This window comes from Phaenicophaeus curvirostris, chromosome 2 (genome assembly GCF_032191515.1).
Source record: "Phaenicophaeus curvirostris isolate KB17595 chromosome 2, BPBGC_Pcur_1.0, whole genome shotgun sequence".
Lineage (NCBI taxonomy): Eukaryota > Metazoa > Chordata > Aves > Cuculiformes > Cuculidae > Phaenicophaeus > Phaenicophaeus curvirostris.
Window position 1 is genome coordinate 67,153,279 of NC_091393.1, and position 26,479 is coordinate 67,179,757.

Sequence of the window (26,479 nt, forward strand, 5' to 3'; positions counted from 1 at the left end):
TTTAAATGTTTAATATAACTTCTTTGAAAGTTTAGTTCTTCTCAGAACCGAAGTTTGATATAAATATTTTTTTAAATTCCAGATTAAAACCATCAATTGCACTATTGCAACTGCAACCTATACTGCCCTTGTTACAACCAACAGCTGACTTAATCCTTTTAATTTGAAGACTAACATTTTTAGTGAAATTTGGGGGAGATCATACACAACAGTTACAGAACGCATACCATAAACACTCAAACATTTCATACTTGTTGAATCTTGCACTTTGGTGTGTATACAAGTGCATGCACATCCAGAAGCTTTGTCCTTGTGAATAGTACAAAAACCTGACAACATTTTGAAGCTTCAAGTCCATGATCACACCACAAATGTGCGGATGACTCCCCAGAATAACCGGAAGTCAAACACACTAGAAGTCAAAACTTCATGTTTTCAACATGTTAACTATACTAACTCACAATGTTAGTTGAAAATATTTTATATAGGCCTACTTTAATGACTCCTTGTTGTATGAGAGGAGAAGGGTGGTTCACAAGAACTATAAGATAATCAGGTTGGATAAGTTTGTCCATCACATCATCCAGCATCACGTCTGGTAGGATTAGGAGAACTCCACGCAAGAGGTCATATAACCCACAACAGATAAGCACAAGACAGTCTTCTGTACATCTGAAAACAGAGGAATATATTTTACTGCAGCTTATTGCCTACAACAGGAAACATTAAAAAACTGCAATTGTTAGCTACTCTTGGGGGGCAGAGAGAGGAGAAAATTTAGCAAACTTCTCTCCAATACTCCTATTGCCACTCATTATTAACGCCTATCTTTTGCATGGCAGATAGCTAAAAGGATACTCTGACCAGAACTGCTTGCTTGAGATTGTGAGCTAGCATAACAAGCTCCCACTCCCACCATAGATAGAAAAATTCCTGATTATTAAATTTTGCTATGTGAATAATGCAAAAATTGAAACAACACAATTCTATAGATTACAAATGTAATTAATTGGTTTATGACAGCCATCAAAAACATTCCCTTAATCTTCAGGCTTTCAGTTTTTGTAGAATAGTAATCAAGACAGAACTATGAAATTAAAACACAACCTGAGATACTGTTGTTTTTTTTTTTTTTTTTTCATCTCCTTACCTGTCATCAGGGCTTTCAGATAGTTTTTGGGTAGTCTCATTAACTGAAGAAAAAGCGAGACTCTCCCAGTCTTCAGCAAGTACATTCTTGTCAGCAAAGCTTGGCCAGCGAGCAATGGCTGATGATCCTCCATGAACGGAAAATGCTAGGCCCAAACCTGCAAAATTACTCTGAATCTTCTGAAATGAAGGCAGTCCTTTCAGATTGTCTGGACGATGTAGCGATTGCTCAGCTGCAGCACCACCACCTTCATTAGATTTCAGATCTGCATCTGCTTCTTTACTCTCAAATGCGTTTTCAGACAGCTCCTCCTCTTTTCCAATATCTTCAAATGTTTCAGCAGACGTTAACTCTGAATCACAAGCTGTTTTTGCAGACTCACAACTGCTAAGAATGAGCTCTTCTTGTACTTTCTTTACGGTTTCAGAACTTCCTACAAAACCAAGTCTACCCTGGAGATCAATGTTGTCACATCTGCCAATATCCTGCAGGTCATCAACACTCCTTCCAATTCTTTCAGTTCGTCTTTTTCGATGAAATTGAGGTGAGGAAGTTGGAGATGCTGGCAAGCTTTTGCAAAGCCTTTTAGATTCCTGAGAGCCTATCTTCTGCTGTACACTAGCTGTGGAAGTGTTCCCTGGAGAAATAAAGGTATCTTTACCATTCCTTTTATGCTAAAAACAAGCTTTTCCTCAATGTTACACTACACATACATTTAAAACAGCGATGACTCAAGCTAATTTTTATGTGACAAAACTGATTCAACACCTGGCACAGCTTAGATTTGGCTGATCAAATAAAGGAAGTAAACTGAACAACTGTTAATTATGCACAATTAAAGATAAGTATCAGCTTAATGTTTTGTACAGATAGCGAGCCATAAAGCAGTAGTTGAAATAGGATATGCTTAAGGCATTCTCAAGCACCTCTAGTAGGTCTGTTTAACAAATGAAATTGTTCAGCTATCTGGTCTACTTCACTGCTTGAACCATCAACGTAGCAATTTGTCTCAGCTTGAGACTGAAGAGCAGTTCAGGCAGCATGTTCAATTCAATCCTACTAACTCTGCTGTTGAGGCATCAAGCTCCAGGGGGCAGAAGAAGCTTTAAGAAATATCTGTGGTAAAGTAACACTTTAAAGCACTCTAGTAATCTGCCAAAGGACTGCCTTAAAGTCCTTATTTTTCCAGCATTGCTTTACCTTCCAGTGGCGAAGCTGTAAATCCAGTTGGAGTTGTAATCACAAATGCAGAACTGTCTACTGACTTCCCACCACTGCTAGAATATCTCAGGTACTTAAGTGATTCAACTTTCTCCTGAAAAATTTTGCCATCTAGAAAGAAAAGATAAGGCAGAAAGTTACACAGGAGCTTTTTAAGTTGGCATTCTTGATATATTTAGACTCAGTAACTAGATTACATTTCAAGCTGATCACTGGAGGCTAATGAGAAGTCAACTCACAAGGATCTGAGAAAAGTCACTTTAGAACAATTTTTGGTTTGGTGACTTCAAAATTTACTTCAGACCATTGGAAATATTATGATGTTCTAAAGTTATTATATTTAAGATGGTCCTTGCAGGCATACAAGCAGTAGTAACTGAATTTTTGCTATATTAGAAACAGGTGCCTGTTCTCAAACAGGTTCATCTAATAAGCCTTCAGGTATGAAAATGTACATTCTACTCTTGCTCAGAATTTTACATCTATTTAATAATTAGAGGGCAGACACAGATAAAACCAACTGTACTGCTTTTGAAACTAATAACTAAAACTGGAGGTACACAGGCATCTGCAAAAGGAGAAAACATCTCAAAGTCGGATGATGCTTTCCACATTAACGTAAGCTATTGCTAAGGTTCTACAATACTAATGTTAAAGCAAGAACTACTCACCTATCAGTTTCTCATTTTTAAAAAGAGCAAGAAAATTTTTAAAGCTCATATCACTCATTTTGCCAAAGTGATCATGTAGTACTTATATATTAAAACCACCTCTCGTCTTAGTTCTACACCCCTCAAAGCACAGCAGTAGTTTCAGTAAATTGTATCCAATGCACTGATGGTGTCTGCCAATGACATTTTGCAGTGCAACTGACCACTTGCTAAAAAGGCTCCTCAGACCTTTTATCTTTCCAGAAATTCAGTTACAGGAAACAAGAAAGCAGGGACAGAGACAGGGCCATATACAAGTAGTTGTAAATGAATCTTCTTCAGAAATAAGTTAAATGTATTTCCTCTAAGATTTGCTCACAGGCAAATGCGTCCATAGAGGCAGCTAATACTATTGCTTCCATTTAGCAGCAAGCTTTAATGAAAGTTAAAGACATTACCACCAGAGAGATTATCTACGGCCATAAACAGAAGAAAGCTCTCCTACTGAGACAAATAATGTTTAACTATAATTGTCTCTCAATACTGTAAACTACTTTCACTTTACTAAGTCTCAATAGTTCAGCATTTTTTTTATATATGGTTATTACAATATGGCAGTCAAAGAATATATTCATAGAGAAGTAATTTATAACAGTGAAAGAAGATTTTTTTTCAGATATTAGTTCTTGACTAGATTTCTACCTGGTCATTTATTTCTAGTTAAATTTCATATATCTACCTATGTGCAGGGAAAAGTAGAAGTTGGTAGGATTGTGACAAACATATGTATTAGTGGGAGGGTGAACTGCTAAGAGGAAATTGAAAACCAGTGTCAGCAATTCCAGGTCTGGGGGAGATCCAAGTACTTCTTCAATTATTTTCACAAATGACCTGCAAACCTCCCGAGGTAGGGATGTAAAGTGCCCTTCTTTATGCTCCTAGAAAGGAAGAGCAGTACAACTGTAAGTAATTTGTATTTTTAATTTGACAGAAATCATTTTGTAAAAAAAAAAAAAAAACAACAACCAAACCCCGTCATCCTGTAGTAGAACAACAGACACTAATAAAAAACCTAAGTAATAAAGCCTGTATTCCTTAGTTTGAGAGTAGTTACTGTACCTACTCAACGTTACCCAAGTCCAGCACACTCAAAATTCAGGCCCAAACAAAATATTGTTGATGTTATACAGTTTGATTTTAGAAAATGAACATCTTCTGCATACTATGATACTCTGGCTTGCTGGAGCCTCAGGACATGAATTGCCACTGGAAGTGTAGTTTACTGTCACTGTATTACATACTTGTAGAGAAATCAAAGTTGCTGATGCTAATGTTTCAAACTTAAGAACTTTCCGAACAGTGCCACACTGGGTCTTCTGTATTTCCACTTCCATAGCTGTTTTTATGAACATAAACATTTGAGATCTCATTGATAATTATATTTTCTGGTTGATGAAGCATTCTATATAGTTTGACAATGGCTATTTGAAAAAAATCTAGTAACTGAATAATGATTTTTAGAACAGGACTTCACAAAACTTGTGGGAAACCTCACTAATGTGACCATTGTGATTAACTTGTTTCTAACTTCTCTAAATTTCATCTCTATTTTTGGTTCCCAAGCACCTCAAGTGAGACTGCTGTATGAAAAAGCTAAATTAAGTTAATTTAAGTGAGATTTTCCAAGAGAATGGTTTACAGTTTTATCTTCTATTCCATCATTCAAAAAAAAATTGTCAAGTCCTCGTTGGACAGTTTGAGTAGATTTTTAACTAAAAAATTAATTTCCTCCCAATAGTCATCTATTTTAGTGTTTGCATTCATGTGCAAAAGACAGGGGAAAATGCTAGGCAACATTCCGTATCTAGGTATTAGCATTACTATACAGTTTTAAAAGTTACCTATACCACTAAAAAGCTCCAAAAGCAGAGATTACCACATAAAAAATATGGAGACATTAAAAATACACAGCAATTAAAAGATATTAAAGTATTAGAAAAAACAATAAATGTATTTCACATCTTACAGGGAGAAACTCAGAATAAAAAGGAAAGTTAAGACAGAAAATGTAAAAACAAGTGAATACAATACATAGTTACACAAACATATGTACTATAAGCAGGAAACAGTTTCAAAATCATGCTACCTCCATACCATGGAAGAAGCTAATACTGGGTCAAAATCTGGAGAGGGGTGCTCAGACTGGGCACTACAGGCCAGTTACCCTCTCACGATACAGGGCAGAGTTTCTGCTGCTTGCACAGTACCTATGTTTTCTGGTAATGAAGACTTGTTCAAGGGACATCTTTGGTCTTTATAAAAGGGTCACAGTTCATTTCAGCTCCTACTCAGGTATGGACTGCATAAGTGTCTAGGTTCTCAAATAGCACCCGACAGTTAAAACCTCTTGCCCCTTCTGTCTAGCAGTAAATAGAGCACTCAGATGGGAACTGCATCAATTTACAGCAAAAACACCTGTTAAAGATGAAAGGGGTCTGGAAGCCTACTGAAGACGTTTTCTCTATAGTCTTCCCCTCCCCTCTCCCCCCAAGTATTTGCCAACCACAAAGTAGGATTTCAGAGTGAAAGTACCTGCAGAACCTGACAAGTTAACAGGAAGTGATGTACCACTTGAGCTTTCAATAGCTGCTTAATATTAAACATCTGTTGATGATGGTTAGCTCTGATAAGGATTTCTAGAGCTGCTAGCAGGGTTTCCCAAACACCTTGCTGGAAAAAAAAAAACACCACAACGGGATCACGGCTTCAAAAGTATATTTCTGAGTCTAAACAAAGAAATAAAAAGCCAAACAATTTAGGAACATAACCAAGTCAAGTCAGTATCGCACTACCAAAGAGCCTAAATGACTGCAAACTGTCAGAAACTATCAGAGAAGTTACACTCATACAAAATAAAGTGTATTTTAATGGTTAAGCTACAAAAAAACCTGCTTCTCATCTAAAACTAGTTTGATACGCTCTTTGTTATACTAGCACTGGATGGTTATTTCCAATAGTTTAACCTCAGAAGGAAGCAGATCTTCCTCAGTCTTAACACATTTACCTAAACAATTAACCTGTTCAACTATGTAATTTACATACATTACACTTGGAATTCAATACATGATTGCTACCTGCATTTTTGATAATAGGAGCTTGATGCTACTACCAGCTATTTAAGAATAACAACCATTAATTTTAGAAAATTTTAGTAATTATCAGCATCTGACTGCAATTAATTTCAGACCTCATAACACTATCACTTCTTTTAAAATATTGACTTTTAGACTTAAAATCTTTCCAAAATGAAAGTAATTACCTTTGCTTTAGACCATATCTTCCAGTCAAGCAGCAGCTTTTCTAACAATTGAACGTCTTGGATAACTGCAGTACAATCTGCGTCAAGCACGAATTGACCGTTTTCATTTATATAGAGAATCTCATCACTGCAGCACCCTTCAAGGAGAGTCTTAAAGAGGGGGGAGATTTTTGAGTGTCATAATCACAAAGGAGTACAGTTGTCCTATCCACTTTAGCAACAAAACTTTAAAGAGACATCAAACTCTTTATAGAAAAGATGTATTTCTACCTGGTCAACTCTGAAAATAGCTACTGAGTTTTGTAACCCCACTGGAGGTATTTAAAGAGGCTTCAGTCTCATAAAGCCAGTACAAAAATTTTTTTGGAAAACAATTGCACTGAAATATTTTCAATTGCTTATGAGTTTAATCTTACTTAAAGATCTTTGTTCTCAGGGAAACAAAGTTGCTTCCCTCCCCTGGACTCCACCACCCCTTCCAAAACCAGGGTCTTCCAAAATTTTGGTTTTCACCACCCCTTATCTATCAGGAGTTCTATCAGGAGTTTCTAGTTCAAAGCAAAGGACTCCTAGACTGAACTTGCTCCAAATAACTGTTCTACATTTCAAGCTGTCTTCACAAAGGCAGAATTAAAATCAGAGAAGTTCAAATTTGTGCTAACATTGAACACAATATCAGGTTTAAAGATCAGTCTACCTTCAGCATGCAAAATCCAACAATGCATTTTGGTTTGATTAACACTTGACGAATCATAGAATAACCATTACAATTGTCCATCTCTTGTATTCTCTGTTGATTGTACTTTGTCAAAGATAGGATAAGTTGTAGTGCTAAAGCTTGAGTGTCTTCACAGCTGTTAATCTCTACAACCTGAAGAAAAGGCAAATTTAATAAAACAGATTAAGTGAGAAACATTTAGAAAAAAATCCTTAATAATGCTTTGTTGCAGTCTTCAATTGTAACTTCTGGATTAAATAAACTTTAAAGATTGAGATAATGTACATAACCTTTGTTTTTGCCTGTGTGCGAACAATTAGATATTATACCTGAAGTGATAATTGCTACTGCAGTAGAATATGATCTGTTAAGAGAATTGAAGCCCCATTACAAGAATCCCTTTTTGAGAAAAAAAAAATTTCTAATTAAATTTTGAGTAGAATGCACCAATTTATACCTGCTATACCATAAAGTCACAAGGTCATGACATACATAAGCCACTAATAACAGTAAGTTCTGTTGTCTTTCCTGGAAGAGCACATTTCCTAAAAGTTCAAGGAAAGCTTTAAACTAAGGTTCCTTAAGGCCTGGAATGTCTACCTCAAAGTGTAAAGTGCAAAAGTTCTGTTTTGTCCACAAAGAGACAAAGAATTCAAGAAACTAAGACAATGGACAATTCTTCACTCTTTGCTTCCTGCAATTCTTGAATTTCAAGAAAGAGCAAATAGTATTTTTACCAAAAATGCACAAGGAGGAAATATCACATGAATGGAATTTCAGTTCCTATACTTCCCCTTACCATATACCTGTTAATTCTGCTGCACATGTACGTTTCTGAGGTCTAACAGCTAATCTAGTATTTGCTTGCTTTATTGATGCAACTAGTCTACAGCATGATATGTAGCACATATGTAGCATAAACTTATGTAATACAACATAAATAAAGACTTTCCTCCTCAGATTTCAATACCAATGTTAAAATTACAACAATGCCTTTCTAACCAGAAGTCTGAAGACCTGACACTCCACACACATTTCAAAACATTACCATTGCCAAAGGCACACAAAAGAAACATGTTTTAATTCAATATACTAATGTAGGCCTAACTGTAGTACTTCAGAGACTCCTAGTACAAATATTAGGCTCTGAACATGGCTGAACAGTTCTCTAAAAAAGCTTCCACTATTTGTTAGATAAAGAAACCAAGGTTCTGTACACTAAGTTTATTTATTCATACAATATCCCATGTTTAAAGTGTTCAAGATATGCCATTAATTTAAGCAGCCGGAAAAATTAGAAATAAAAAATATGATCAATTCTACAACATTACTAAAAGTCTTTTGACGTTTAGAAGCCCCACCTCTAAATCAGAATTTAACACCATATCTTACATACTAGCATTATAAAAACCATTACAGAATAGAATTCTAATTAAGTTCCCAATTTAAGACAACCTGTATGATGTAATCTGTGTTATGCCACAGGTATTTTCCACAAAATTTTTTTAAGAAAAATCATAAGCAGACTAGAGCATGGCAGCTAAAATATGTGATTTGCTATGGTCCAAGAAAAATTTACATAGTAGAAGACACATATGCAACCCCCTCCTCCAATCCCCTTACCCGAGCAAAGAGGAAAACAAACACCCCGGTTCCTCCAATTTCATGTAGTATACTCTGAAGAGTCTTATATTGAACAGCCTGAAGGGTTTTCAGGTGATGAGAGTCCAACACATGGCTTTGAACTTCTTTTGAACTGAAAGGTCTCTGAGAAGGTACAGTTCTCACTTGACCTTTCAGTCTAATAACAGGTTCGTAGATGGTGTACTGACCAGGGCAGGATGTGGTATAAACAACAGCAAGACTCTCCTGAAATAGGATAAGTTTAAGCTTTTTCTTGGAAGTTTAATACAAAAAACACACCACGTGCTCAAAACAAATCCACACACAAAAGTCAACTAACAGCAGGTAGCAGCAACTTTGGCAGCTCATATTGACTTTGCTCTTAGCACGCTCTTTAGTTTTGTGTGGATGCACATGCACTAAAATGCAACAGGTTTTCTAAATTTTAGCAAAATACACAATAGCTACAGCACAAATTTACAAGAGCACTAAATTCCACCAAGAATTCCTCTCTTATTGCTTGAACAAGCATCACAACTATGCTGCATAAAAACCAAGTTACCGTCAAATTTAAAAGAAAATGAACATAGAGAGGTACTGGATAAATTGTTCCTTTTCCCAAGTGACTAGTCCAAAATACAAAGTTATCTGCTATTTTATCAACATTTCTCCCATTTTTTGTTTTAAGACTGTCTTTTAATCAGCCTTGCCACAAAGGGATCTCAATAGAATAAGTTTCATTACTGACAAGTGACTTAAACCCAAAGCTTTTATGGAAAGTAACAGACTCATTTCAGAAATCCTAAAATGATATTTGGAAGGTTATTACAAATTAATACTTAGTAAGTTATTTAAAATAAAGGAAATAATTACACTTAAGGCACTTGCATTCTATGCAGAAGTACAGAGATTAATCATCCAAGCAAATAGTTCTTCTCTCTGGTTACTTTGCCTTTTGTAAGGCAACAAACTTAAAAGTTGCATGACTAATTAGTTAGGCATTTAAATTTATTTTTAATTATTCCGTTCACTCCACCTTAACCTACTCAAAATTTAGTACATTTGTTTTACAGAGGATCACATCCAGGCAGAACAACTCTTTGCCTACAGCTACAGAGCTGCTGTAGAACAAGATCAGAAAAATCCCTCTAGTGGAATGAATTCACACAGCAGGAAATACCAGTGCATGAAGATAATTACAGAAATATAGCAGGCTCCATGGAAAGTTTTATTTTTTTCCTTTTCTAGTGTAAAAGGATAATACATATGTTCATATAGGGTAACTGTAGCATAAGCATATATCTAGCTATACAGTGTCAAAAAATAACAACATATATATAGTGTAACTATATGCATACATGCACCTGGCATGGTTGCTTCAGTTAAGAAAGATGAGAAAAGCAAAAGGTCTGCCATCTGGAAAATGACTTTTCAGCCTAACTTGATGCAAACTTACCCCCTCCAACCTCTCAAGGAATTGGGATGAAGTCTCTTGCTTTCTGTTAAAGCCATATAAATACTTTCTCCTTTCCAGGTTTAACATTGAAAGGTTAACTAAGCTGTTCTTGGCTGCCTTTACACAAAGGGAGAGAAAAGCTATGTATTCATTCTAGGGTATTTTAGAGATGCCTGCTTATCTATAGATTAAATATGTAGTATTACAAATGCTGGAACACCTAGAAGTTGTCAGAATCCAACCTAAAGCAAGATGATACGTCCACCTTGCGTGGAGGTCAGCTCCCACTGAAATAAGTGGGCAGCACCCTGCAGTCATTTTAACAAGAAATAGATTTGCTCCTGCCTGCTCTGAGAAATTGAAGCACTTCGGGAGGCAGCAGGAAATGTGTTCCCAGTTCTCTCATCAGTTCTAAGAGATTAAGAAACATTTTTAAGTAGAAACTTACAATTAAAGGCCCAACATCCACTTCCTTTTTTGCCATGAAGAGCTCCTTAATTTGCTCACATTGTAGAATCTCTTTACTGATGTACTTAGAACAGTCAGTTGATGTTTTGCCATATTTACAAGGCATAAGAGATGTGAAGTCCGGCCCACGTGTGTATAAATAAAACGCTTCCTCTGGTCCAATCTTTGCACCTAGGATCCAAAAAATCTGTTAACTCTTCAGTATACAATAAAGCAAAACTCAGACATTGGCTAGTAGATTGCACCAGAAACTTCACAAGCAAGATCATAAACTGGTTTTCATAAGCAAAAATGAAAAACTATCAGTGTAGTCCAATGCTTGCTATTAGCTACTGTAGATCATTGAGTTCTGACACATCACAGGCCAGATCAATTCAGCAGCAAAGGCAACTGAAACAAAGTCAGGAAAGTGCTCTGCATGAAGACCAACTGCTCTGAATAATCAATTATACTTTTTTAAACTGAAAACTCATCTATCCAAGCCCCCTCAATTTTTTCAATATATAGCGAGATTACAGATGGCAATAACATGCTACAGGATCATAGAGTTGGGTAGAGTGACCAAGAAGGACACAACAAGAATAATGTAGGAAGTAGAAGGCCAAGTAAACCTCCCTTCCCTTTCTGGACAGCACATCTCAGGTCATCTATGAGAATGCACATTCAAAAAAAAAAAAAAAAAAGCATCGAGAAGAACCTAGGCCTTTGATGTACAGCAGTAAATTCAGATTTCTCTGGGCACATCAATTATGCTGGCTGTAGGCACACAGCAATCAGACTGTGCAGATTCACCAGGCAAAGCTTACACTGATGACATGCATCTTACCTGCACAAATACACTATATTTATTTATACAACACCTGCATGCATCACACCCCCTGGCAAAACTGATTTCACTTGTGTAGTAGTCCTGACAGGGCACTGCACAGGAAAAAATGCCAGACAATGACCAGCAGTGCCTTCAGCACTAAGTAAGCATCTGGAAAACCACGACAAAATTTTCAGAGAACATAGGAGAATTATGCATCTAAGAAAAAGCCAAAGTAATTTCATCAGTTTCAGAAATGAGCATGCTTAACTGACTAATCAGTGGTTCAGGTTTTGTTTACTTTTTAATATGCTTTAAGCAATTTGAAACTAGCAATTCAAAAGCACATAAGTGAAATCAATTTTTCACCCGGGAGAGATTGAGTGCTTTAAGAAAAAAAAAAACAGATCAAGTACCACCATCTCTCCATCCACCACCCCAAGACATTATTTCAAGAAACACTAAAGTAACTGGAATTGCCAATTATTGCACCAAAAAAAGCAAAAGTAGTGGCAAAAGGACACATTAGGAAATACCCAATATTGAAATGTTCAATTACTTTCTCCCTGATATATTACGCTGGTAAAGAATGCATTGTTGCTTTTACTGTAAAAGCTTGGCATGTTAAAAGAAAACACTAAATTTAGCCTTGGATCTTGGAAGGCAAAGAAGAAATGAAGGCTTATTCAAGAGAAAAAGCATACAAAAGTACCATTAAACAGAAGTAGATTTCCAAGATCCCATCTTCCTGACAACTGAAGCAATTCTTCCTGAGATGACGTGCAATGGCCAATCATACAAAACGTTTTATTACTGTCAGATGATAAACTTGATTTCCTTGGCAGTGCGTAATCTAAATTAATCTCACATTTCCTAAAAACACATATAAAGAAACAAGTTTAAAAATTAAGAAGTGATCAAAATTGCCAAGGTAGATTGCAGTATTCAAAAGATGAGAAGCCATGCTGTTACCAATATTAAATTACTAAATCTTCAACTTTAAGGTACCTTAAAAACTCAGTTACATAATGATGCATGTATTCAGATACTGCACAAGAACAGAGTTCCAACTGTGACTGCCATGCAGTCAAGATTTCCTAGATATGAAATCCCTTCCTCCTGACCACAAAGAAGGAACTGTACGTAACAAACCGTAGATGCATTTCTAAAACATAACATTTTTTCAAGAATGTCTGCTCTACCTAAAAAGTCAAAGGCCTTTGAATATACTAATGCACATCTTAAACTGTAGTTCACATAGGCTGGAAGATACCATTTTGAGAATTTGACTGTAAAGGCCACCTGAAACTTCCTGGAAAAGCCAAACTATTAGCAAATTGGCAACTGACTCATTAACCACATATATGCAGAACACTGTAGTATTTATAATCTCCCCCGTATCTCCAAATTTGGACTTTACTGCACATCAGTATGCAGAGACTGAACAATGAGGGGGAGGATATAAAGTTGTTTAAAAATAAACTCTATGTAGTTTCAATAACACAGGGAAACAAGTATTATACTTCACAAATCCAGGTTTAGCTGCAGGAAGAAAAACTGTGCAACAGCTTTTCCCTAGATACAGTTTTGGGAATATCTTTAATAACATTGCTTGTTTACTGACTGAATTCTAGAGGACTAGTAAAGAATTTTGTGATACATCCAACTGATTTACAATGTAGCATTTTGACCACCGGCTTCCTACTTGGGACACAAAGGAAGTCTCCATAGTCTGGACTTCAGGAAGAAAGGGTAAAAGTTGTGATATTTAAACTCTATTTTGTCTAGTCAATAAATATTTAATGCAGTCACAGGCCCATGCAACACAGCACCAGGTACCTCATTTAAGAATCTTAAGTTTTCGGTGGAAGTAGTACTTCGCATTGCTGGTTCAGATCTTGTTTCAAACACTTTTTTAAACTTCTCCCCTTTCAGTGGACCAAAGTGACTGCCTCCTCTCCATCTCTTCTTCATTCCTACTTTCAACAATATCAACAGCATCTGAACTGTATCTCCTTAATTTGGATTCTTGACTGAAATGAGGTTCTCACAGGCCCACTTCTCCAGCCTGTCCAGGTCCCTCTGGATGACATCCTGTCCATCTGGTGGGGCAACTGCACCACTCAGCCTGGTGTAATCTGCAAACTTGCTGAGGGTGCACTCAATCTTGCTGTCAATATCATTGATGAAGGTATTAAACAGCACTGATCCCAGTATGGACCCATGAGGGACACCGCTTGTCACAAATCTCCATCTGGACTTTGGGTCACTGACCACTACTCTCTGAATACAACCATCCACCAGTTTCTTATCCACTGCACCATCTACTCATCAAATCCATATCTCTCCAATTTAGAAAGATGTTATGGGGGACCGTGTCAAAGGCTTTACAAAAGTCTAGATAGATCACATGCATTGGTTTACCCGTGGCCACTGCTGTGGTTACTCCATCATAGAGAGCCACTAAGTTGGTCATGCAGGACTTGCCCCTGGTGAAGCCGTGCTGGCTGCCACACGTCCTCCATGTGCTTTAGCATGGCTTGTAGGAGGATCTGTTCCATGATCTTCCCAGGCACAGAGGCAGACAGATCGTAGTTCTCAGGGTCATCTTTTCAACCCTTTTTAAAAATGGGCACATTACCCTTCTTCCAGTCACCAGGGGCTTCTCTTGATTGCCATGACTTTTCAAATATCATGAAGAGTGGCTTAGCAACCACATCTGCCAATTCCCTCGGGACTCTGGGATGTATCTCCTCAGGTCCCATAGGCTTACATATTTTCAGGTTCCTCATGTGGTCATGAACCTGATCCTCCTTCTACAGTGGCATGGTGTTTACCTCCCTGGTCACCATCTTGTTGTTCCATGACCCAGATGAGGAGAGCAGTTATCAGTGAAGACTGAGGCAAAAAAGTTAAGTACCTCAGCCTTCTCCTCGTCTGTTGATAAGCAACCACCATTTCCAAACGTCAGTGAGGGTACATTCGCTTAGATCTTCCTTTTCTGAATGACGTACCTGTAGAAGCCCTTCTTGTTAGTCTTCACTTCCCTTGCCAAGTTTAGCTCCAGCTGCACCTTGGCCTTCCTGACTTCATCCCTACACAACCGGACAGCGTCCCTATACACGTCCCAGGTTCCCTGTCCCTGCTTGCACTGCCTGTGCAGTTCCCTCTTGTTCTTCAGCAGCTCTCGACTCAGCCACACTGGTCTCTTCAATTTCTGCCTGATTTTCTGCATATGGGGACTAAGCACTCTTGCACTTCATGGAAAGCTTGAATATTTGCCCACTCTGTTCTGTTCCCTTGTCCCCAAGGACCACATTCCAGGAGGTCCTACTGACTAACTCCTTGAAGAGCTGGAAGTCTGCTTTCCTGAAATTTAGGGTCCTGACTATACTTCCTCACCTGTCCCATATCGCTTGGAACCTTGTACTCCATCAGTGCATGATCACTGCAGCCCAGGCTGCCTCCGATCCTAATATTACCGATGAGTTCGCTTGTATTGGTGACCATAAGGTCCAGTATTACATCTCCTTGTGTGGGAGTCTCTATTAGCTGGACTAAGAAGTTATCCTCAATGCACTTCAGGAGTCTCCTGGATTGCCTACAGCTTGTCAGACTATTTTTCCAGCATGTGTTGGGGTGGTTGAAGTCCCCGAGTATGATGAGAGCTTGCAAGTGTGAAGCCTCCTGTAGCTGAAGGAAGAAGGCTTCATCAGTTGGTTCTCCTTGATCAGGTGGCCTGTAGTATACACCAACAACAAGGTTCCTGTTGGTTCTTCAGTCTTTAATTTTGACCCCCAAGCTCTCAACCTGTTTGTGGCTACCCTTCAACAACAGCTCTTCACACTCTATCCCTTTCCTGAGATAGGGGACAATGCCTCCACCCCTCCTTCTTGGTCTGTCCCTTCTGAACAGCCTGTAGCTATTGATAGACATGCTCCAGTCATGGAATTTGTCCCACCATGTTTCCGTGATGGCAACTAGATCATAGCTTGCTATTTTTTTTCCACATTGACTGTGCTGGTCCATGGTATGAACTGAAGATTCTCAAAGCAATCAAGATAGTGCTGGATAGCAGTGTAAGACATCCCTCTCCTGCCCCTAGGAGACCACCCAACAGTAACTTCAGCTTGCACCAAAGTAACACAGATGTTTTCCTATCAGAGAACAACTTTAAGAAGATAAATGTCTAGGTACAACTAATGTATACTTTACCTCTGACCAGAAACCCACAGCAACAACTTTCCGTGGATATTTTTCTTGCCTTCTGGCTGCTGCAGGTATGTTATTGCCAAATGCTGCCACTTGCCCACAACGAAAATATTCTCTGGAGATTCAGCCTGTGCCAGCAGACCAGCTTTCATCTCATCATTTGGATCCACACACATACTATGAAAACAACAGAAAAGGAAAACAAGTTTGCGTGTTTGTTTTCAAATTTGCATTTTTTAGACCCAAATCAGCATTTTTTTTCTGGCCTCAATTAATTTAAGACTGCTTTCTTAACTTCCACAGATATAGCATTGCAATCAATAAGTTATTTGGAGCGGTCAGCATAAGCTAGGGAAATCCTCACATTATGGTTTTAACATGGTTATTTAACTTGTTTACATGAATCTGCTTGAGTTTAAGGAGATTATCTCTATTTTACAGATAAGGTAAATTCATCTTATTGAAAAAAGGCAGGTGCTTTGAACACAGAAAAACGGTGCTAAAACTGCAGCTTTAGATTGATTTTAAGGATAGACTACTTATGTGAACTAAAACAGGGCCAAAATGTATTCAGAAGATTAAAACCAAGATTGTCACGGTAAGTACTAAATAACAGCAATTTTCACACCTGATGTGTGAAAATGTACAGCTACAAAAGCTTTTGCTTATCTTCACACGTTCATTGGGTCATTTCATGAATGCAATGAGAGGTAGAAATTCAAGTATGCTTATGACTGTTATTGCACCTTACTTTGGGCAATTATTTATGTGACTACATGAGACATGCAAGACCAGTGACTAACACTTTAAGCAAGCAAACCTGTAGATCTGTATGCAATAAACTTACTGATGTTGCCATCAGTGTGCAAGATGACTCTACTACAGAAATTAGCTCTCTACTCTCCTCCAGTGTTCTCAGCAATCTGCTACTGAAAGCAACAATACATGTTCACAAGTAGTTTTTGGACTACTATACCATACCGAAATATAAATGCTCCAGTGTTCACATCTGCCCAGACTTGTATCATCAATGTTTTGGAACCCAGTGAAATTATATGAATACAGCCATCTTCAACAAGTTTATCTCCCAGGTATTCCATTCCTACAGACTGCATTTCTTCTAGAAACAAACATTTAAACAAAATTATAATACATCACAATAACATTGCCTGTCCTACCAGATACCAGGCATGAAAAGAAATAGTTCAGGTATTGTAGAGAACTGCTTTTTGTTTAGTTAGGGTTTTACTGGTTGTGTTTTCTTCCCCTCCTTTTTTTTTTAGTGAGCTAACAAATGTGTTATTCTTTTCAGAGACTAAGATCACTTAAACTGAAACAGAACAGCTTAACATTAAGTCAGCACTTCAGTTTTGTTTCTTTTTCCACAATCATGTAAATTCACTAAGCATGAATACACTTAATCTAATTCAATTGTGCCATATCCTATTACATTCTCATGTTGAACTGGCAAACTTAGTGTGCACCATGAAATGTTTATATAACAAATTATAATACTTTAAGCATGATCTAGCACACTACTTTAACTTTTTACCAAGCAGAAGCATCTTCTAGCTAAGAGTGCCAATATTTAAAGTCTAAATTATGAAGATTTACTAGCTCTCTATTAAAAAGAAAGCACAAGAGCCAATTGCTTCATCAATACATAAAACTAAATAAATTTGAGAGTATCTTTTCATATGACTTTTAACCTTTAGCATTTAATATTTTCTTCAGCACAGCATGAAGTAGCATAGAGATATTTTATAGAAGTTACAAATTCAATGAGGATATTAAATTTCTAAGGAAGTAGGCATTAATCTAACAGGGACTGGACTAAGGCTAGAAATATTTTACCTTGAAGTATAAAATACAGTACTCAAAGAAAAATCAGAAAGACTAGCACTCCTGTTTAAACTCTATCATAAGAAAAAAAAAATCTAACTTTTTGTATATGGTACATGGATTAGTAATACTTGTAGACAGAATCCTTCTTTGTTGTTTTAATAGAAACAGGAAGCACTATATCCTCACCTGTGCTGTCAAAGCTGTTCTCTCTTACAGCTACCAGTCTTCTCTTGATTTTTTTCCCTTTTTCTGTTGATTTTTCTGTTTCATGAGCACACTCCAGATGAAACCACAGTGAGACACTGAAGCCATCAGACATGTGTGGCCAACAGTTTTGTCCAACTAAAGGCAAGTGAATTGGAGCTACATGCCATGAAGAAAGCAGCTGGTGACTCAAATTTTCACCATCTGCCTCTTTCTTACTCTGTGAAAATTTCACTCTTTTTAATAGTCCAGCAGTTCTGCTGTTGGGAGTGATAGCAGATTTTTGTGAAGAATTACTACTCAAATTTGTGCTGTGCAGCAAAGGGAAGGGAAGGTACTGTAATGGGTTCATATAAATATTAGTTTCTATAATCTTCAATACACCCTTCAGTAGTATCTCCTAGAAGAAAAAAACAGAACAAGAGAGGGAAAAAATATCAAACTGTTCACGTGACCTAGTCAAGCGTCATCTAACTGACCAGAACCCCACTCTTAATTTAAATTTGGATTCATGTCTTCCAAACAGAAGCAGACTTGCATATCCAAACTGACACACATTTACAAAGGTCAAGAAGCAACTTCAGACTATGGCCCAGTTTTGGAGATTAGTTCAGGATAGATCAATCAACTTACTACGCTTTAGATTCAGCTGAACCACAGCAGGTGGTCATTGCACAATCTTATCTCACATTTGTTATGTGCTAACAGACTAACTTATACCTCAAAAGACCACACTTTTCACCCCATATTTGAGGCTGGTTAAAAAATGCACACATAGGACATCACTTGGTTATTGCATCATCAGTGGCAAAACTAGCCAAGCCCTTAAACCAAAAAAGTTTGTTGTTACTTAGCCAATTATTGCAAGCTACCTTTGAAGAATGGACTGCTGTCTCCTTGTTTGGTTTGGTACTGTTTCAGATTCCACAGGTTTTTTATTTCCCTTCACTTTTTTTTTTTTCCCCCTGCAGACTCCCACACAAACCAAAAGATAGGTATTTTAACAGTATATTCCAAACAAGCAGCAGATTGCAGTATTACACCAACTATCTTCAGACAGTTTTGAAAGTAATTTCTCCTGCTAGAGCATTCCTGAAATAGCGAAATGCTTTATAACTTTAAAAAGAATGACTTCAAGTTTTAGAGTATTAGTGCGTTGTCACCCATAACTACAATGTCAATCTCGTCAAGAGGAATCTTATTTTCTCATGCTGACGAGTGCCCAGGGTTCTAACACACTTAAACCTTTTCTAATGTCCTGTTTCCTTTCCAAGTTTTGAGAATTAATTATTTCAACAGCCAAATTCCATTTGTTCTTGTCAGTTAGACTGTTGCTGTCAGTTTCCTTGTCCCCCAAAATACTTGGACACAAAAGGATTTTTAGCTTCATTTTTCTCAAAAAGCCTCTGAATTTTTCTATTTGCTATTGCATACATACCGTACAAGGTGTCTTCTCCAAAAATATCCTCAGAAGAAGAGTTAGCTCTTCTGAACATGTCTGTGAACTCAAAGAAACTAACAGGTCTACCAGCACCATCTGACATGCTAAAAAGAGACAAAATAAATATTCTTGAAAGTAATTTTTAAAAGCTTTAAAAATTCATATTCCATACTATTATGAGAAAAAAATAACTTGGAATTCAGAGTGTTCTGCAACAAAAATTTAAATTCAGGAACTAGTAATGATTACAAAATTAACTCTAGAGATCCAACAGTATTTCCTGCCATTATCATTCAAAATTTCATTGAACGAATCTAGATGCAACAGCAAGTGTAGTCCTAGCTTTACCAAGCGGAGTCTGAACGTCTGGGAAATTAACATCTACATTGCAAAGGCTCTCCCCGCAAAGCCAGGGATCAAAGTCCTGGAATGGGATTACATCATCTGCTGTGGAACAACCTCATGTGAAGCTGCTTTAGGGCAAACATTTAATTTGCTTCCACATTCTTAGATTATTTAGCTGTTTTCCACTTAGAAATAAAAATCAATCAAGATATCACCAGAACTTGTCTTAAAAAGATACCTGAAATAAAAACTTGATGTGACAAAGTCTGATTCAGTCAGTAAGCTAACTGCTACTTTTCCCAGCAAAGTTTAACACTGTCACCCTAAGTTTATGATTCCAACTACCAATTTCAGATGTCCCAGCATGTGTTTAAATAGCTGATTTCCCCTAGCTCGGAAAGATCTATATTTACACCTAAGTTAGATACTTGTCACAAGTTAAAGCAGCTGCATAAATTCACACATGCCAATAAACTTCTTTTCAATTTTGTCCCCGTAAACTAAAAATCTGAGTGTGCATACATGTAATTAGAGAAAAAGATATTTAAGTTGCTCAGACTTTGAACTCACCATGAAAACTAGACTCCGTTTGTGTCAATATTTTCAGAAATCCTCCCAAAAGATGTCTAACAGCTCCCTGTTAAATAAATACAAGGAAAATTAATATCTGAAGAACATACAACAGCTCCAAGAACCAAGAAACAATTTTTTTCAATCAATTCTTGTCTACTATTGATTTTCAGGTCTATTCCAGTTATTAGAAATTATGAAAATATTTTTTACATTTGCTAATGAACATTCTTTCATGTTCTGTACCGTTCAGTTGCAGAAGACAGACTTCAAATCCAAATTATTTTAGAATGTAACCTTTGAGCTATTATCAATTCAGCAGCTGAAATCTTCCTTGTCTTCTCACCCATAACAGTATTACAGGATTTAACAGGTTGTGACAGAATACAGCATGCTAGTATGTAGTGATGCAATACTGAAAGCAAACTCAATCTTTCCCCAATCTTTCTATTCAAAATTATTTTATAGAAATAAGAAAAGCCATTTACTTAAGAGCATCCTTCACAAAAGCATCTTAGATAAAGGTAATTTGAGAATTTATAATATTTAATAGATTGCTCTTTCTAAACAAGATTGAAGATTAATGAAATTATTTTGGATCACGAAAAACTACATGTGTTGAAGTTCAGAAAAAAGAAACACATATGATAGTGATTTGAAGCTATTAATGCACACAAACAATTGGAGTACTGAAATAAAACATTGTTTTCCTTTCCTGCTTTTGGTTTACACTATAAAGCTCTAATCTTGTGTCTTAGTCAAATGATTATGTGAACAAGCACTTTAAGCCTAGATTATTTAACCGTATTTTCTTCTTTTACAAGAGGCATACTCAGTTTAGTTATTAGAAAGCAAAAGACAAGATAACCATCAGAAATTCCAAAGGAATGCGAGGATGACCACATGTACATAACTAATTTCTAAGATAAACTTCAGAATAGAACAATGAGACTTTTGAGGTACATCAATGGAAGTTTCTAAAATACACATTGAATACATAAATATTTAGAATGTTTACATAGGTGCATATACAAGAATATATGTGGGATTTGGGGGTTTTCTCCAGTGGCCTGACAGTGATTCTATCTGTATCTATATAGCTTTAGCGACTGAACAGTCTTGATAAAATAAGGCAATTGTGAAAATCAAAAGCTTTGTAGGTCAAATATCTTTCAATACCTCAGTTAAATATTCTATAGTTTCTGGTAATTTATATACAATCCAGCTGGGAATATCAAGCATTTACATTGTTTCAAGTCTTATCAAATGCCATAAAAAGTCAGAATATTTGAGATCACTCTAATGGGTAAACTGGTACTATAAAACTGAAGAAAATAAGGTATGTAACTTCTAAGCTGTTGCCTTTGTTTAAAAACATTTTTACCTGTTCTATAAGTACAGTGGCATTTCTCTCCTTCTGGTTGACGATATTCAGGCAGCTTTGGAATACATGAGCAAGCACATCTAAACTTGCATTACCAGTTGAAAGCAAGTTTAATTCTAACATGCAGATTTCAGGATACATTAATTCTCCTTGATTGATGTTCTCAGCTAGGTCATTAAAATAGCCTGAGGGACCACTAGATCCCGGTTCTGCCTTTGTGTCTGCTCCTGAAAGAAAACATTTACCTTAGTGAAGCTTACTAAGCTGAATACAGTTTGTATAATTTAAGCATCGAAGGACATATTTTCTCCAACCTTCTTATAGGTACAAAACAAAAAAGGCACTAGCTTATAAGCAGTTTTCAGAAGTTAGTATCTTCTATTCTGCTTCAGCATTCTGTATTTTCCTGCCAATACAGAAGGGCAAGGATTAGTTTTTCCCATTATATGCTCTTCAGGTATGTGCCTTCTTTTCCTGGGAACGGGACACACATAATAATATTGAAATATACAATTCATGAAACATGACAGTAATATTGGAACAGAGCCTCAAGCTTCTATACAGAACTCTTAGCCTGCCAAGAGACGAAATAAATTTTGATTATTTTATTTCATGTTAAAAGGTTGGGGGAAGCAGTTGTTCAGTTATTGAACTCAGAAAATGCACACTATGACAGGCAAAAACACCCTAACAGAAACATTTAAGCTGCTCCCCTTACATTTTGGACGGGCTTTAAAACACATTACTTCAAATTATTTGGTACTGACGTAAGTTTCATGCAAATGTTTCATGGAAATATTTCAGGTTAGATTTTTCATTCAGAAATGCTTTCAAAATGTCATCCATCTGCTATCAGAGCCATTCCACATAGGTAAACACCAACAGCTGAATGCAGTTCTAGTAGAGGCTGCTATTGCTCATGGAGACATCATATAAGAATGTAAGCAGCCAGATGTTCAGCACAAAGGAAAAAGTTAAAACAAATTTATGTTCAGAATTGCTTACACAAAGTACAGTAAGAGACGTGCACATTAGTCATTGAATGAATATAAAGAGACACAATTAGACAAAGTAATTTTTACCAGATTGTTCTAATACTAAACAAAAAATTAAGCACTGATTTTCAGACAAGCTACTCATAAGCATCTCTGAAAAAATGCTTCTAGACCACAATAATACTTTCGAGCAACACAAACTAGAGCAAGAGTCACATAAATCAAGAAAACCAACACAGAATAGTTCCTGTAACACTAAGAATATTCCTCATCTCTCCATCCGTAACAGCATCTTATTGGGGTAAAAAAGTTGAACTGTTTCTATCCATTAATGGTCTCTTATGCTTACCCTGTTTTTGATCACCTCAAAAGACAAGCAAGCTTTGCTATGTCAAAGAACCCTTTGAATAGTCAGAAGTTCATATTTACCTTCATTTTTTGTTTCACTGTCATCAGGGTTACTTTCACTATCTGCTTCATAGCCTTCCTCTTCAGCAAGAAGTTTAAGGCCACAGGACTGTGATTCTTCAGCTTCTTCAGAAATATCTTCAGGTTGTGACACAGGCTCCTTTGCAGTGTAATGGGCCTGCATAACAGAAATATGTTTACCATCTTTGGCCAAAAAAGCAAGTAATTTAAAACCTTCCAGATGCCTATTCCCTCCAAGCCTATTGGCAAAAGGAACAAAGTAATCATACGTTTTCAAGAAACTTCAGATACTTTTTATGGACACTTCATTCTTACATAGAAAATGGATTCTGCAAAGATGCATTTTCTTTACTAACCAACCTGATCAGAGTTTTTATGGCCAATGCATTAAGAATAATTGTTCCCATAATCGCTGTCGCCATAAACATGCACCCTGACATCAATCCTAAGGTGAAGGGATGTCTGCAGCCACTAAGGTCAATGTCCCTGTTTGAAGCTCTCCCTCTGAGTTTCTCACACACCATAGTGGGATGAAAGAGTGAAGAGAATGTCAGGTTTCAAGTACGTCCATAAAGCATAACACAGCTTGCTCCTTTTTTGGGCATGGCTCATTTCTGACCAGTAAACGTGGGAAGCGCATTAATAACCAGCATTCAACTTACATGCTTACATATGAGAATAGAGAATTAATCTTCAACAGCCAGAACAACCAAACACATTTAAACCAGTTTAAAACCAGATTGAAACAACAGAGACCTGACTGAGCAAACTTGGAAGTATTTAGAATTAGACTATTTAGTTGATGTTTCATACCTTCTCAATTTTTTCTTCAGTATGATCCAGATCATCAGAAAAAGTGCCCAATGCAACACGGAGCAGAGAATCAAACAGAGGTTTTGCCAAGTCAGTTTCTATCACCTTTGATTTAGCAAGCTCCTCTCTTACTTCAAGTAAGATATCATCCACACAGGTATTCTGTGTTTTGGGGGAGATAGACATTTTTATACATTTTATTTTGTTCTGGTTAAGAGAAATGGTCTAGTGCTTTCATTTAAGAACTTCCCCTTCCACCCACACCAATCTGACTTCTCTATTAAGGCCATCAGAATTCATCTCATTTGCTATGACGGAGATTTAGTTGGTTAAGCAATCTGCACACTGGAAAAAAAAAAATCTGGCAACGTGCTGCTTCCCAGATATGGCAAGTAAGAATTCTAACATAGGCATCTCTGAAACAATTTCAAGTACACAGTGCATTCAGACTACACCACAATACTACTACAGATTAACAAAATGGAGAGTGACATGTCCAAGTTCACTAAAAGAGTGCATGGCCCAGAAAGAACTCTATTTTCCAGTTCTCTCCACACCTAACACCACCTGTCAAGTAAAATTCAAAATACCAATTAAAGCATTAAAATACAATAAAGGTGCCTCCTGTGAATTAACAACTTTCTGGAACACTGAATTAGTTCACCTCTAAGGCTTAAATAATACATTTTTTAGGCATACTTTCAGTACTCGTGCCCTCTAATACTCCTCTTCATCAAGCACCACACTGCTCAGAATCATCACCAGAAACACCATGTGCGAGTCACTACTTACAATGCTCACATCTTGCCAACAGCTCTCCTTCAACCCCACCTCTGTCACATGCATTCTCTCAATGAATGTCCTTTCAAAACCCCCACCATTCAAATCCCATCAGCCCAGACAGCCTCTGGAGAATGTGGGACTGGGCAAAAAGACTACACGGGGTGGGGGGAAAAAAAAGCATGCCATAAGTGACCAGAAAAGAAACACAGGCATAGTTAGCCAGCAATTCACAGTTGTTGACATCCACTACTGCTTTTGTAGCCAATGGAAATCACCCCATTCCTCTTGCCTGGACCCTTTCATGCAGAAAAACAACAACAAAGTCTTCATCTGCCAGGATCACAGTCTTCCTTGGGACTCAAGATACATTAACCCAGAAAACAGCATCTAATGTTGAGTTCAGCCCTCAGCCACATTGACCATGCTGGCCCAAAATGTTAACAAGTACACAAAAAACAAACCAGAAATACACTTTGTAAAAGTGAACAAGGTAAAAATTTCACCCAGCCTGGATCAATTTGCCATTCTGAAAGGCTCTCTCTCAGCCTCTGAGTAGCAGGGAATTGGCATGAACAAGGACCAACCCGAGAGAGCAGAGGACAAAGTTCATGTTGGAGAACAAAGGGGTGCAGGGTCCTTAGCAGCATCTTAGTGATTACAAAAAGGGTAACTTGCCTTCTCAGAAATAGCAATTGTTTGTTCATCCACCCAATCTTATTATTTTGTGCCTGCTGACCACTAGCCTGACTAAGCCTGTCATTTAACTGTATGCTTTCAGAACTACATAAAAAAGATAGAAAATCACTGTTAAAATAATATTGTATGTAACAAATACTAGTAAAGGGAAGTTGTACTGTACCTGGTGAAACATCTCTGCTTCCACTTTCTGCTGCATGGTGCTTGCACTGTGTAGACAGATTGTCAGCAGAGCTTCTAGAAGTCTGATACCTTGAAGGGCCCACTCAGTGTCTTCTCTTACAGAAGTCTTTATTTCTTCAAGATTGGGAACTGAAGCATGTTCCCTACTCAAAGAGCTGTCACAGGAGACAGATTCAGGCACCAGCTTTCCTGTACCAGCAAGACCATCAGAACTATCAAGCTCCAATTGCGACACTTCTCCGCTTTTAGCCAACTGAGCAGAGTCATCCTTGTCAAACTCACCACAAGGACCCCTATGTGAGTTCCTCTTGCTTTCACCCAATACTTCCTCTTTTTCTTGATCCTTTTTCTCATTTTTTGCAAATTTCTGAATTATCAGGATTAGTAACCTATGGCATGCTTCAAATCCTCCAAGTCTATGGAACTGTCTCTGGAAAACTGAACTATACAAATAGATCGAACAACACATGGACCAAATATCCACAGCCCTGTGAATATGTTCCAGGGAGGGCAAAGTAAGGCTTTCCAGTGACAGATATGGTAATCTGTGGCCTAATGGCTCACTAGCTGTACTATCATATCCTGATGTGTCTTCAGAGTCATTAGCTGAATCCAGATCACCATCTGCTTCTTTACTTACGCATAAAAAAGCAACACAGAGGAAGAGGTTTATTGTGTTGACATGAATGTCTTGGCTCACAGTTTTTTTCTTTTTTGGGTAAGCCTCTTTCAAACCTGCGTAAAACTTGCTCAGGCTTTGAGGAACTTCTGAAACAGCATGCTGGCTACAAAAGGAAACAGGCAAGTCAGACATAGACTCCTTTTGATCGCTGTTCAGGCCTTCCAGTTCTGGCATTGCTTGGTCTTTCTGCTGATCACCAAGGCAGAGCATCAAAGTCTCTAACACTTTCAAAGAATAGCTTCTTAAAGTACCTAAGTAATTTAACTCAGTCATTTGATTCACTCCATTACAACTCAGAAACAACTCTCTAATTACCCTGCAAGAGAAAGCATCACAGAGTTACCTTACAGAGCAGTTACAAACTCATGTAGTTCAGATAGCACATCTATTCAAAAAATAACGGATTTATACACCTGAGTAACACCAAGTGATCATGTTCACAATAATTACTAGAAATTACTGCAAACTGTAAATGAAAGAGAGG

At 37.3% G+C, this 26,479-nt stretch overlaps 1 protein-coding gene across 1 annotated transcript in view; it reads right to left on the reverse strand.

Annotated features, from left to right (window-relative positions):
- Positions 1–26,479, reverse strand: part of LYST (lysosomal trafficking regulator) — an 83,447-nt gene that overhangs the window by 30,027 nt on the left and 26,941 nt on the right. The window contains exons 6-24 of the mRNA XM_069852352.1: positions 25,294–26,311; positions 23,652–23,813; positions 22,839–22,995; positions 21,415–21,641; positions 20,031–20,097; positions 19,113–19,219; positions 17,657–18,074; positions 16,607–16,745; positions 15,629–15,802; positions 12,126–12,286; positions 10,586–10,776; positions 8,682–8,927; positions 7,038–7,211; positions 6,341–6,490; positions 5,614–5,751; positions 3,761–3,959; positions 2,351–2,482; positions 1,151–1,787; positions 495–672 (exon numbers count right to left, since the gene is read on the reverse strand). Coding sequence (XP_069708453.1) covers positions 495–672; positions 1,151–1,787; positions 2,351–2,482; positions 3,761–3,959; positions 5,614–5,751; positions 6,341–6,490; positions 7,038–7,211; positions 8,682–8,927; positions 10,586–10,776; positions 12,126–12,286; positions 15,629–15,802; positions 16,607–16,745; positions 17,657–18,074; positions 19,113–19,219; positions 20,031–20,097; positions 21,415–21,641; positions 22,839–22,995; positions 23,652–23,813; positions 25,294–26,311 — 4,675 coding nt within the window. The remainder of the gene's footprint in view (positions 1–494; positions 673–1,150; positions 1,788–2,350; positions 2,483–3,760; positions 3,960–5,613; positions 5,752–6,340; positions 6,491–7,037; positions 7,212–8,681; positions 8,928–10,585; positions 10,777–12,125; positions 12,287–15,628; positions 15,803–16,606; positions 16,746–17,656; positions 18,075–19,112; positions 19,220–20,030; positions 20,098–21,414; positions 21,642–22,838; positions 22,996–23,651; positions 23,814–25,293; positions 26,312–26,479) is intronic.